The 13,241-nt window shown below is 51.9% G+C and overlaps 1 protein-coding gene across 1 annotated transcript; it reads right to left on the bottom strand.

The window, feature by feature from the left end:
* Positions 1-430: 430 nt before the first annotated feature.
* Positions 431-12,489, bottom strand: Ftcd (formimidoyltransferase cyclodeaminase). Its single transcript, XM_055607266.1, has 14 exons — positions 12,372-12,489; positions 11,429-11,612; positions 10,395-10,523; positions 9,193-9,281; positions 8,888-9,067; positions 7,560-7,697; positions 7,352-7,483; positions 5,932-5,993; positions 5,526-5,655; positions 5,136-5,297; positions 2,845-2,888; positions 2,497-2,635; positions 1,738-1,833; positions 431-789 (listed from the first exon to the last, which is right to left on the bottom strand). The coding sequence occupies exons 1-14, from the start codon at positions 12,423-12,425 to the stop codon at positions 703-705; spliced, it is 1,626 nt and encodes a 541-aa protein (XP_055463241.1). The 5' UTR covers positions 12,426-12,489; the 3' UTR covers positions 431-702.
* Between the last annotated feature and the right edge of the window lie 752 nt (positions 12,490-13,241).

Raw genomic sequence — 13,241 nt, 5'->3', positions numbered from 1 at the left:
GGGCTACCTCTGGGCTCTCGGTCCTGGGTTCTATAAGAAAGCAGATTGAGCAAGCACAAGGGGAAGCAAGCCATTAAGCAATGCTCCTTCGTGACCTCTACATTAGCTCCTGCCTCCAGGTTCCTGCCCTGTTTGAGGTCCTGTCTTAACTTCCTTTAATAATGAACAGCGATATGGAAAAGTAAGCCAAATAAACCCTTTCCTCCCCAACCTGCTTCCTATTCATGGTTGCTGTGGTGAAAACTAAGACAAAGGCAATGGTTCCAGCACCCAAGGCATCCTAGAGCTGGTTGCATCCTCCGTAAACTCTGCATCTTGGGACGCTGGTGGTTTCACTTTATAACTCACAGATCAAGGGGTCCCATGGCCGTGCTCCCAATTGCAGTCTCAGCCCTTAACCATATCCCCAAACCAAGCACGCCAGGCAGGCTTGTGTTCAGAATTTACTAGAAGCCATGGGTAACAGAAGGTGTGAGATTGAATGCCTGCAGGACAGAACCCCAATCAGGCCCCACTCTCTACCCTACCCCAAACTACCTCCATCGCATCTTCTGATCCTACATAGACAGCTGTGTGTAGAGCACCAACCTGGCAGTGCAGATGTCATGGCTGAGCCTGCCCCCCCCCCCCAAAGCTAGGCTTGGACCACTTAAGATAGGTAAGGAACACTGGAAGTTGGACCATCCATTTGGGGAGGTCTCTTCACTCCTTCCGGGCTTCTAGGCTACGAAGCAACATTGCAGCCTGGGTCGTGGCTTCCTGCAGAAGGCTGGAGATTCGATGGTGCATCTGTAGGACAGAGGGATGTGTCAGCCTAACACCATGCTTGCTGTGGCCTGCTGCTCCTGACAGAAAAATCCTGGGCTCCCGCTGCCACCTCCCCATGGCATACAGTGACGAGGGTCATTTTGGACATCCACTCCTGGATTTCTCAGTGTGGGGAGGAGCTTTGGGGGCAGCCATACCCAATGACCCTCCACAGAATTCTAGCCCATTTTTTTTCTACTTCTCCCCAGACTGCTGAAGGTGAGCTGTGTCCATAGGACAAAGAGAGGTAGGGCTCAACTGATTCATACTGTCTAAAGTTAATCGGAGAGTGGCTAGACCCAAAAGACAGCCAATTGCTAGCATCCCATGTAAGAACTGATCCCTTAAAAAGGCCTTTCAAAATATCTAAGAGACAGATGCTTAAGAATGGGGTAGGGAACAGTGTGTCTGCCAACTGACAGGGGCTTCCTTCAGAGTGATAAAAATGTCCCGGAACTTGCTAGAGCGATGGCTGTACGACACTAGGAATGTCCACTGAACTGTGTACTTTAAAACATCCAACTTGTATGTTCTGTGACTTTTACCTCAATAATACAATGAAAATTTGTTGTGTGGCTGTTATGAATGCTAAGGTTCGCATCGTTCCTTAAAGCCATTGTTTCTCTAGTTCCCAGGGTGTTGGTGCGTGGGGGTCCCCAGCCTGGTGTAGCTAAGCTTTCAATTCCATCATGAGAGCAGGGCAGGTTGGTGTGGGTCCTGGATGTGGTGCTATCTAACAATTCTTTATCTCCTTGCCAGGACTGGACCCGTGGAAAGGGAGATGTCAAAGTGTGTCAGCAGGCACCTGGTCACCCTGTCCCTGTGGCCCCTGAATAGATAGCAAGGACCTCGTGAGAGTCAGGCCTGCCCACAGTAGACATGGAAGCCCCCCTCCACCCCCGGGTGGCATCAAGCCTGCCCCCTGCCCACCTTCTCTTTAAATGCATCATCAGTCACGTCCTTCAGGTTGGTAAGCACATTGAAGTATGCACCGAACACACCCGTCTCCAAGGCTTTGGCCGCCACCTGAGGAGACGCCAGAGAAAGGGGGCTGGTTCTGGACCCACAGTGCCTCTGCACCTCTTGAAAATCTCACCCCTCGTGTCAGGACTCAGCAAGCTGAGCTCTCCCTCTGGTTGACAGGCAACGGCTCCAAGCAGGGTCCTGCACTCTCCACACCATTAGACCTGACCCTACCCACAGAGACCAGGCTACCATGGTCATTTTGGTCTTTAATTTTGGTCATTTGGTCATTTGGTCATGGTCATTAAGACCTGAACCTGGAAAGGGAATGTAGGCTCCTGGAAGCCTGAGGAAGCCGTGAAGGTTGGCAGTATGCCCTAGAGACTGTCAACGCCTCTGTACCTGCCCTCGGCAACTGTCAGCCTGCAAACTAGGGCCACTCGCAAGAATAGTGAATTTCTTCAAGGCCTCAAGACTAAACACTGAAGTCAACTGCATACTGTAGGGTCCCTGGGTTAGCTGCAGGAGTCATAAGGTATGGCTCTGTTTTCTCCCATCCCCCACGCCAGACGCAGATGCGTGATGTGTACTTCCCATAGACTGCCACAGGTATTTCCCAGGACGTGGGGATAAGGGTATATCTGTAACTGGAGGCTTCATGGGAGAGTGTTGAACCAGAATGTGAATACCACCCTGAGTTTCTGTGACTCCCTGGCACCCCTGTACCTGTAGGTCGGACAAGCAGGCCAGGTTCCCACACAGGGCCAGCTCCTGCAGCACTGGCCATAGCTGGGACACAGTCTCTGCCAGGTTCATTGGTACAGCAACTGCCAGTCTCAGCCCCTCCTGCAGGGCACACGCTCGTCTAGAAGTCAGGCAACGATCTTTGAGTTGGGAGCAGGCTACATCCTGGCCCCAGCCAGCGCTGTCCCTTCCCACAGGCTGAGCACACAGACTCAGGAGATCAAAAAGAGCATCACTCACTGACCACGGTGCATCTGGACCAAATTCCTAGACACTGAGACCCATGGCCCAGAGGGTCCAGCAAGGCCACCTGGCCAGAGCTGTGCTCACCTGTCCCTCTCTTCAGACGTGTTCTTGGGCATTTTAATTGCTTCCTACAGGGGGAAAAAAAAAGACCAAAGCAACATGGTAAGTGGCCATGAGGGGCTGGCTGTGTCCCCTGGCCATGCTGGAATAGCACTGAGGAGGACTGTGTCATGGCAGCTGAGGGCCGCACTTGTCCACGGCCACCAGCATGGGCATTCACAATTGAAGTGCACCCTGTGCTACTGGCCACAAGCAAGGACATATCCCTCAGGGATGATGTTTCTGTTGGTAGCTGTGGGGCAACAACTGGGCCTTGGCACCGGGTTCTGGGTGCCATTGGCCCACATGACAGGTGAGCACATTGTCTGGGGACCTCGTTTCTAGAAAAAGACACCAAGAGCCTTAAAAGGTCCCTGAGTCCTTCCCTACTAGCATCCTTTCCCACAGTACCAGGCTCTCCTAGTGCCAACTCTGATTTAAAATAACGCAGACAACCTTACCATGCTCGGTCCAAACACAAAAGAGAGATGCTGATGCTTGAAGCCAGAAGGCCTTCTTCGCTGGCATGGTGCCATACCCCTTGCCCCTGGCCGTGGGTAGACCTGGCCTTTCTCCTGAGTGACTGCTGGTATGGTTTGCAACTTCACAGGAAGGGACTCTGTGTGGGGTGAGTGCTGTAAATCCCAGCCTCCCGCTGCACCTTTTTCCATCTTGCAGGACAGGACAGAACGGGATAGGACAGCACACGGGGCAGCTGACTGGGGGCGAGGGAGGGGCAGCCACTGTGGTTTGGTATATTTGCCCAGATCTCCACCCGGAAGTCCTGATCAGTGGCCCTGCTGTCAGCCATGAGTGACAGAAGCTAAACAGACACTACGCCTGCGGCTAGCTTGTCACACACTCCTCTCCTCCTACGTGGGGAACGTGGTACTCCATCTAACCCCTTGTCCCTCCCTCCCTCCCACAGCCCTGGTAGTCAGCTCTGGTTCCTAAGTTATTGTAAGTTTTGCTGCGTTTTCTTTTTTTTTTTTTTTTTCATTGTTTTTGGTTTTGATGAGAAACATATACATAGCTAGCATTTTCATCCAGAAATTCTTAAGTACTTAGTGGCTCCCTCCTTCCTTGTTTGTTTGTTTCCAAAAATCCATTTTCCAGATGCACATGAAGGACATTAGTCAATCAACACTTACACAAACGTCATGTCATATTATTTTATATCTTCTCGTACACTTTTGATGTTTATTGTGGTTTTTCTTTGCTGCCCTTCGGTTAATTTTTCTCTCGTCTGACTCTCTCTTTTCGTTGTTTTTCTGAGTATTCACCTTATTTCTTCTGATTTCTAGTGTTAGAATTGTCTCTGAATTTCTAATACTTATATCTAAACTAAGATTCCTCTTTAAATGCCTATCTGTGACTTTATATCTCTGCCTGTGGCTGTGTGTATGTCTGTCTGTCTGTCTCTGGGTGTCTTTCTGTACGTCTGTGTATTCATGTGTCTCAGTCAACTCTGTTCTTATCTCTCTGCTCTACCTCCACCTCTCTGTGTCTCTGTCTATGTATCTCTCTGCCTCTGTGTGTCTACCATTCTGTGTGTCAATCTCTGTGTCCATTTGTGTGTATGTGTCTCTGTGTGTCTTTCTATGTCTCTCTGTATATGTGTACCTCTCACTTTTGATCATCTCTTTCATCTTTTCAGAGTCTGGCCCTGCACCCTTGCTCTGTCCTCTAATCTGCCCACAGCCTGTAATTACTTCTCAAGATTGCTTTTTCCACCTCAGAATTTTCCTTATGCTTCCTGTTATCTTATGGCTGAGGGGTTCTTTCCAGTCTAAGTCCCTAATCTCCATGTTTGTTCTGTTAAGATTCCTATGACCTCCTTAGAGCTCTGCTGGGGAGGCCAGGACAGGGGGTTGCTCCTGAGCCTTGTCCCTTACCAGGGTATAATGCTGGCCTCCATGGTAGGCCAGATGACCTACAGGCTTCCTAACAGCAGGTCTCTAGAATCCAGGGCACAGCTCTCACACACCCTTGGCCCGGAAGCCAAGATCCTGACTGCCAGCCTGTGAGAAGAGTTTGCTCTTGCAGTCAAGGTTGCTAGCCTGTATCCCTCTAGGATCTCCAACTCCAGGGTCCCCCATTCTGGAGTCCTGCCCTCCAAAGCTTTTTTTCCCTGGGTTAAGGTCCATGCACTCCAGGACGGGACCCTCAAGCTTGCAGAAAGTAGGGGCTCCTAGAATAGTGGCAGATCATGCAGTACCTCTGGCCTCTGGCGGCAGATTTGCAAGCTTCTGTGGCTAACAGGTCCGAACACTTACCAAACAGGCAGCAAAAGCCTGGGCATCAGCATCTACCAAGGTGGTGAGCTGGGCAGAGGCAGCATGGAAAGGTGGGATCAGGCGCCTCATGGTGGAGTCCAGGTGATCAAACTGTCGCCGCCCATAGGTCATTTGGCCCACCATAGAAGCCAGGGCTGCTCCCTGATAAGGAGAAAGAGGTGGGGGTCCTGGCTCAGGGACTGTCCTGTCCTGCAGCAGGGAACCCCAGGCTGGAGGTGGAACTGTTGATTCTCAACCCGCAGGGTCCTCCTCTCACCCCTCACCCCTGCCTGAGTCCCGCCCTCCAGGACTTCCCACTCTGCCCCACCCCTGTCCCCACCCTGCCCGTCCTGGGTCCTGTCCTCTGTAGCTCCGCCCTCGGGTACTCACCAGGGCTGCAACAGCCGCAGCCACCGAACCGCCGCCGGGGGCAGCAGAGCGGGCGCCCACCTCCCGAACAAAAGCACGCAGGGACTTGTCCAGTAGGCCCTGCTCTGGTCCACTAGAGGGAACCAAGTACCTACCCGGTGGGAGAAGCTTTAAAGAGGGGAGACGCGCACGCACCCTTAGCCCTAGCGTCAAGCTGAGAGCTAGGAGAGAAAAGCAGCAGGAAGGCCAGGAAGGGGCGGGACTGAAGCACGCAGAGAAGTTGGAGGATCGGGCATCAGGCTTAAGATTTGGGGACCAGAGATGTGAAGGTGAGGAGGAAGTAGAAAGTGGGGGAAGAGAGGTAAAGCAAATAAAAAAGAGTCAGGAAGGGAGCAGAGTGGGGGAGGGGATGTGAAGCCTCACTCACTCGATGATCCGCTCCTTTGGGTCGAAGGGTGCCAGGGAATCCAGGCCCAGCCGGTTCACCACCTGGAGAGGTGGACGGCTAACCTTAGCCCACAGCTTCGCTCAGCTTCACCTTGACAAGTTTTGCCTCTTAGAGGCCCAGCAATCTCTGATGTCATCACCTGGCACCTCCAGGTGTGTGCTGGATGAAAAGGGCCCCTCAGACTCCCTGCTAACTCTCTCAGTTTCACTCACTCTCTCTTGTCTCTCTCTGTCATGGGAGCCGCCTCCATCTTCTCTCTCTCCCTTCCCCTTCCCCAAAATAAGCCTTCTTCATACCAGATCTGTTGTGTGGCGTGTTAATCATTATTATAACAATTGCCCCATTTAAGATTAGAACCCATCTCAACAAAGACCAGTAACCCTTTACGGAGCTGTACAGCAGTGACTGCAGGTCTCGCTTTCTAAAAGCAGAAAGGGACACACACACACACACACACACACACACACACACTTGAAGGACTCAAGCAGGTGCACCCCAGAGGAGCACACAGAGATGGGTAATGGATGCCACCCGAGAGTCAGGGCACAGTGAGGAATTCGTGTCATGAAAGGATGAGAAGATAAAAAAACGATATCTCCGGAAATGCAGCCACCCCCAGGGCAGATCCTGGGCCCATCGTATTGAGCAAAGGTGCCGTGGACAGGCAGAAATGGACAGAGTCATTTGTAGATGGGACCAGGGTAGGGTCTGTGCCTGGGACGTATGTATCCAAACTTATAAACTGTCAGTTATAGGGGTGTGAGGAACCTGCGGGAGGGGCCTGGAGGCAGACATGGCTCTTCAAAGGAGGAGTCAGCCCAGGATTTAAGAAGGCGGAAAACATAAAGTTTACAGAGTACAAGTCAGAAAAGAAACCTTGATAATGTTCTTCTAAATGACAATGAAAATGAAAAATTCTTCTAACTACAAGTCAAGGGCTGGCGACAGAGCTGGGCAGTGAAAAGTGCTCGCTGCTCAAGCGCAAAACCTTGAGTTAGACCCCCAGGACCCAAACAAAAAAGAAATAGATAGATAAATGGATACATAGACAGATACATACATACATACATACATACATACATACATACATAAGTAAATAATAATTAAAAATTCTGGCATGGTGGCAAGCACACTGCTGGCAACTCCACTGCCTGGGAAATGGAGACAGGAGGCCTAGCCCTAGGTCAGTGAGAGACCTTGTCTAAAAAAAAAAAAACAACACCTCAGAAATGAAACACACTCCACACCAAGTCAACAAAACAAAGGAGACGAAGGAAGAAGGGGATTTCGGGATTTGGGTGGGCACGTCTGGAAACACCAGCTTGCTCCTGGAGCAGTTGAAGGCCTACCCCCCCTTGACCTCTCAAATTCCACAGTTCCCAAAATGAGCACAGCCCACCAGCCGTATCCGGTGCTCCTCCTCCAGAACAAACAGGTTCTCCTTGTCACAGTAGAAGGCTGCGGCATCCAGTAAGGCCTTCAGAGGCACCAGGCCCACTAGCTGGGAGCCCACCACTGGCAGATTCAGCTCCTGTGAGACAGAGGTGAGAGGTCAGCGTCTGGGGGTCTCCAAGTGTCAGAAGGGTGGGTGGGGCTGCCCTACCCACCTGAGCCTCCCTGCAGGCCTCCTCATAGACTGTGTGCAGAGCTGTGACCTCAAAGTCCAGGAGGTTTGTGGACACCTGAGCCAAGTTCTTCTCATCCAGGTACCAACCGATACCCTGAACCTTTTTCAGACATCCTGGCTACAAAAAGAAATATATACATTCCCCAGCCTGGGCTGAGAATTTCACCTCTTGATGGCCCTAGCCCAGCCTTCATAATGCCTGACTCTGAGAGCCTCTTGTATTTGTGTTCCCTAGTCAAATGCATCAGACAAGGTGGCCCCAGATGGCTGGGTTCACACTGTGGCTCTCTTTGACCTTTCTATCTTCCTTGGTTTGGCTAGAGAGCTGAGGCAAAACCTCCCCAACCAAATGAAAACTGAGTCGCTCTGATCCTTTCTCTTGGTTGACCTAAAGCAGGAACTCTGACCTCACCTTTGGAAGGGGCATACAGAGGACTGGAGGGTCATAGTGCCTCATGTCATGCTTACAGACAGCTGATGCTGCAGGGAGCTAGGCTCCTGGAGCCTCTCTGCCTGGTACGGTTTGAGGCTGGGACAGATGGAAAGACTGGAGCCTCCACCTTCTTTCACCAGGTAGGTCTGGGTCATCCGTGACTGATACGGCCTCTGGAGAATCCATGCTCAAGCTAGCTGACAGCTTCTATGCAGACTTGGGGTATGGTGTGTGTGTGTGGCAGGGACTTAGAGCATCTAGAAGGGCTTGCAGATGTGAAGACATCTGAGACTGGAAGGCAGCTGTTTACACAGAAATCTGACCCTTTTTGCTTCTGTGGAAAATGTCGTGAAAACAAAGGCTCCTGAACCGGGCATGGTGGCACACACAAGCCTGAAATCCCAGCACTCTGGGAGGCAGAAGCAGGCGGGTCTCAATGAGTATGAAGCCATCCTAGTCTACCAAGTGAGTCCAGGGCATCCAAGCCAAGGCTACACAGAGAAACCCTGTCTTGGGGTGGGGGGAGGATGGGCTAGGGCTATTGGGGTTAAAGAGATGGCTCAGGGGTTAAGGGCATTTGCTGCTTTTCCAGAGGACCCAGGTTCAATTCCCAGCACCCATACGATGGCTCATAATCATATGTAACTCTAGTCTCACGGGACCCAGTGCCCTCTTGTGGCACACATGCAGGCAAAACACATACAAATCTTTTTTTTTTTTTTTTTTTTTTTTTTTTCCTAAGGGGCTCCTCAATATCAAACACTGAACTCTGACCCTGAGGCCCCACAGGGCTGTGACATTAAGGTGAACAGTCTAGCCAGAGGGTTCCAAGGAAGCTCCCTGGGGGATGGGACAGCAAGCCGGAAGCTACCCACCTGGTCCTTCCCTCGGCCCTGCTCCCGCAGGTTGAGAGCAATGCGATGGGCCTGTTCCTTGGTACTGAGCAGGTTGATGTTGAACGCGATGAGGAATTTCCGAGCACCCGTGACAGTGGCACCCCAACTGGGGACAAAGGAACTAGGGCCAAAGTCAGGCGCCCACTCGGTCTTTTTGAGCTGCGGGAACATTCACCTGTCAGTGAGGTGGAGGGGCCCCAGACCTACCCATTCTCCCCAGAGGGGGGAAGAAATGGCAGGGGAGGCCACCTTCTCACACCCAGCCCACCTATGTGGGGCGGCACCTTCTCAGGCAGGGCCTCATACTCTCCAGCCCGGATAGCCGGCAGGGTCTGGCGACTGGGTGTCCGAGCTGCCTCTCCGTAGAGGTACACTGGAAAGGAACCCAACTGGTCAGGTCTTAGCTGGGTAGAATCTAGTATCCTCAATCCCACAGGGCCCCGGCACGGTGGCTCCTTCCGACTTCCGCTGGGGGTAGATTTATCTCGGCTCACTTTCTCTGAGGAACCCCACTTTCTCCATACTCTTGGAGTGGGTATTGCCATGCAGACAGCATCGCAAATGCCTCCCAGTGTCATTGAATTAGACACGGTCTAGGAGTTGGGGTAGTATGTGTTGTGAACGCTGGTGGAATGCTCTCATGTTTCTCTTTTAAAATGGACGTTTACTGTGTGGTGGATCCGTCCTCAGAGGAGGAAAAAAAAAACCAAACAAACAGAACTTGCTGTACACATGGGGCCTAGTCTCATATGTTAGCTTGTGTTTGTGGCAGCACCAGGGCCTGGCTGGCTCCCACCCTGCTCTGCCTGTCCTGGAGTCTCCCCCAACACTATGCTGTGCATTCTGTTCCTAGCTTGCTCCTCAGCATTTTCTTGATCCAATTTCCCAGAATGAAACCTCCCCCCCCCCCATTTTTCATGTGTACGGTGTGCTTCTGAGCGTGCACCTTTTTGCCTTTGTGTGGGCTCACGGACCTGTGTGTGCACACATGTGCAGGCCCAGGGTTGATCTCAGGAACCGTCCTCCATCATTCTCCAACTTTATTCATTGAGGTGGATCTCCCAAAACAAACAAAGCGAGGACACCACCCAACAAGCAGAAGCAGACATGCTGGCTGCGCTCTCTCATGGTTGTGATTTCCGTTTGTATTTGCTTCATTATCTAAGAAGCTGGGGGTTGTGACTTGCTCACGGTTATTTTAATTTTTTTCCTTCTTTTTTTGGTATTGGTATCCACATTCTTGTTTTGTTTTGTTTTGTTTTGCTTTGTTTTGCTTTGTTTTGCTTTGCTTTGGAGATAGGGTCTCTTCATGTATCCTAGGCTGTCCTGAAACTACATAGAGCAGGCTGGCCTTGAACTCATAGAGATCTGCCTGCCTCTGCCTCCTGAGCACTGGGATTATAGGTGTGCAAGCACTGTAACTAGGCATGAACAAGGGTGGAGAACCAGGGCGTGAGTCAGAGGCTGGAATCCAGAGGACACTCACCTGGCACATTGAGCTCCTCAGCAAGCCGCTGGCCAAAGGCCTTGGCACAGAGCACACACTCATCCATGCTGACGCCCCTCACCGGGATGAAGGGGCAAACATCTAGAGCACCCATTCGAGGATGCTCTCCTGCAGAAAGAGGGGGCGGGCCAGTAAATGGCTTGAGAAATGGTGATGACCCTTACAGCTGTCCACACTGACCACAGAGAGCAACCAGCCTCAAGCAGTTGGCAGCTGCAGTTCCTCCCAGGCTGACCTATCAGGGATGTCGCAGAATGTGGAGACTGTCCTTGTTGCTATGGCTGACAAGAAAAGACCCTTAAAGCCCTGGGGAAGGGATAGGACTTGAGTAAGGTGGCCCTTTATATTATCTTTTTCCTAAAAATGAAAAAAAAATCACAAAACCAAGGCCCCCAGTGAGACCTTGCTAGGCTGATGGTCTTGGCCCATCCCTGCCTTCCCTGGCAGCAGAAAATCCACACCCCATCCAGAACACTGTGTGCCTGGACCCTCCTAACTTTGACAAACCTGATATCTATTCCTTGCCATGACCTCTGAAAACCCCTCCCAGAAAACGGGCAGAGGCCATGGCCTTTTGCCCAGCTCTGTGTGTCCACTAATCTTTGACCCTGCCCACCCCTTCCATTGTGTTTGGTTTCAAGGCAGTTGACAAGTTTGTTTCCTGGCACGGTGTTCTCTTCTGGCTCCCCCCAGGCCTCAGTCTATTCAAAGACCTTGGGCTGAGTGAGCTCCTGTCGATTATCACAGAAGCACTGACTCCAAAGAGAGAGGAGCCCACTCTATTCCATAGCCTATGTCCTAGGGCCGTCTCCCTGCCTTTCCTGGCACCAAGGCACACCATACAACCCTGACCCTAGACCTGAGGGAGCCTCCAAGGAGAAGGCTGGCATCATCCCTGTTGACTTACACCTCCTGTCATGCCCTGGGCCTGCCCCTCTCCTGGGACACCTTGGAAACTGCGGCATGGGTCTCAGTTCAGCCTGGCTCGGTTCAAGTCCCGAGCTGCCTCTCACCCTTGTGCTTGCTCATGTCGATGAGCTGCGAGGCTGTACGCGCCGCACTGAGGGCTCCCTCGACCACGCACTCTGGCTGCCCCACGAAAGTGTAGACGGTGCGGTTGGTGGAGGGCCCAGCATCAACGTCCAGCAGCACGCAACCTGGGGTCTGGGAGATGGCTCGAGAAATGGCATCAATCACCTGGAGATAGAGGCCGACACCATGCCTCAGCCCCCACTTGGAAAAGCTGCCATCCCATACACAGGTATGATTGATCTCAAGAAAATGGTTTAAAGGATCCCCCAAGAGCTCACATGGCACAACAGGAAAGGACTCCCATGGCAGTGACCATGGCCAGCCACCCCAGGCTTAGGTTGGCCCAGAAAAATAAATAGTGGCCCTGCTGCCAACACCCAGATACTCAGAGAGGGTGGACAGAGCCTTCCAGTGGGAATAGCCAGGATGGGGGCTGTTAGCTAATTTGAGAAAGAAGTCTGCTGAGCTCAGAACCTTCCAGATCAAAACTGAAGCTCAGAACTCAAACCCTATCCTGAAGACCCCTCTGTGCCTCAGTTTCCCCAGCAGGAAAGGAGGTTGATAATAGTGCATGCCTCTCAAGGCTTCAGCAGTAAGGCAAGGAGTTAATACATGTAGAGATGACCTTTCCTGTGACCTCTGCTCTCTGCATCTATGTTCAAGGTGCTTCATTTTCAAGCAGGAACACTGAGGTCAAGGGCTCCACCAGAGCCCCACCAGGAGCACTCCAAATTCCCGATGCCCGCTGCCATTCCTCTACAGTCTCCCACATCCACGGAATGTTCCAGAGCTGATGGAAATGGCTCCTTTGAGGGATGTAATGGACTGGGATTCTGCCCGTCCTGGAAAGGCAACCTTCTCCCATACCAAACTCACTCCCTTCCTCGTGACCTGAGTGCCCACACAGCCCTTCAGGAGCCTTACCTCTTGGTTGTTGCCCTCTGAGAAGTTGGGGACACATTCCACCAACTTGGACATGGCCAGCACCTGAGTTCAGACGCTCCCCTCAAGAAGCTGTAGATGGACGTGGAGTGGCAGCTCTCGAGTGGCCCTGGGGCCTTTATACCACCTCATAGCTAGTTTCTCATTAACCAGGGATAGGGTAAAGGGAGCTGGAGAGCACAGGGGTGCTCTCTGGGATGAGCTCTTCAAAAAAGCACATGATTAGGGTTTGAGGGGCACATGCTGAGGACCCTTGGAGACCCTAGAGGGACAAAGTTCAAGCTAGGGCATCAGGCCAGCTTGAGCTCAAGGCCCAGCTTGAGCCAGGGCTTTGTGTTGACCATCCAGGTGACCCTGTATTGTCCTCAGAATGTGGCCTTCCTGGAGGAGGCCCCATGGGACTCTGAGGTTAGTATCTTTTCATATGGGGGCTGGTCCTCAGGGATGTCGGGGAGGAGAGGCCATGCGTGAGGCTCGGCATAAAGCCTGGTCCTCCACAGATGTCAACTTAGCCCAGGGAGGCAGAAGAGGGGGTGAGGTGAGAGCAAGGATGTGTCTGACCACGGGAATTTAGGTGTGAGTGTTTGTGTGTATAATAAACTTAGGTGTACATATGGGTGAACTGTGGGTGGCTGAGTGTACAGGAATGTGTGAGTGTATACAAGGGCCTGTGTAAATATGTAGGGGTTGGTGTGAATATGCAAGAGGGTGTTAGTGTGTATATGCAGGTAGATATTAGGCTACATGCACTATGTGGATGTGGGCATGTATGTGGATGGATGTATTTGCAAGTGGATGGATGTTAGTGTGTGTGTGTGTGTGTGTGTGTGTGTGTGTGTGTGTGTGTGTGTG

Source organism: Psammomys obesus, unplaced genomic scaffold (assembly GCF_907164565.1).
Source record: "Psammomys obesus unplaced genomic scaffold, mPsaObe1.curated_primary_1811, whole genome shotgun sequence".
In the NCBI taxonomy this organism is placed as follows: Eukaryota; Metazoa; Chordata; class Mammalia; order Rodentia; family Muridae; genus Psammomys; species Psammomys obesus.
Note: the sequence above shows the minus strand (reverse complement) of the source record. Positions and strands in the feature narration are given on the sequence as shown.

Excerpts from the sequence above, each read along its gene's own strand:
- Ftcd (XM_055607266.1), bottom strand. The coding sequence starts at position 12,425 with ATGTCCAAGTTGGTGGAATGTGTCCCCAACTTCTCAGAGGGCAACAAC. Across the intron at positions 11,613-12,371 it reads CAGAGGGCAACAACCAAGAG|GTGATTGATGCCATTTCTCG; the intron begins GTAAGGCTCCTG and ends CTCTATCTCCAG. Across the intron at positions 10,524-11,428 it reads CGACATGAGCAAGCACAAGG|GAGAGCATCCTCGAATGGGT; the intron begins GTGAGAGGCAGC and ends CTCTTTCTGCAG.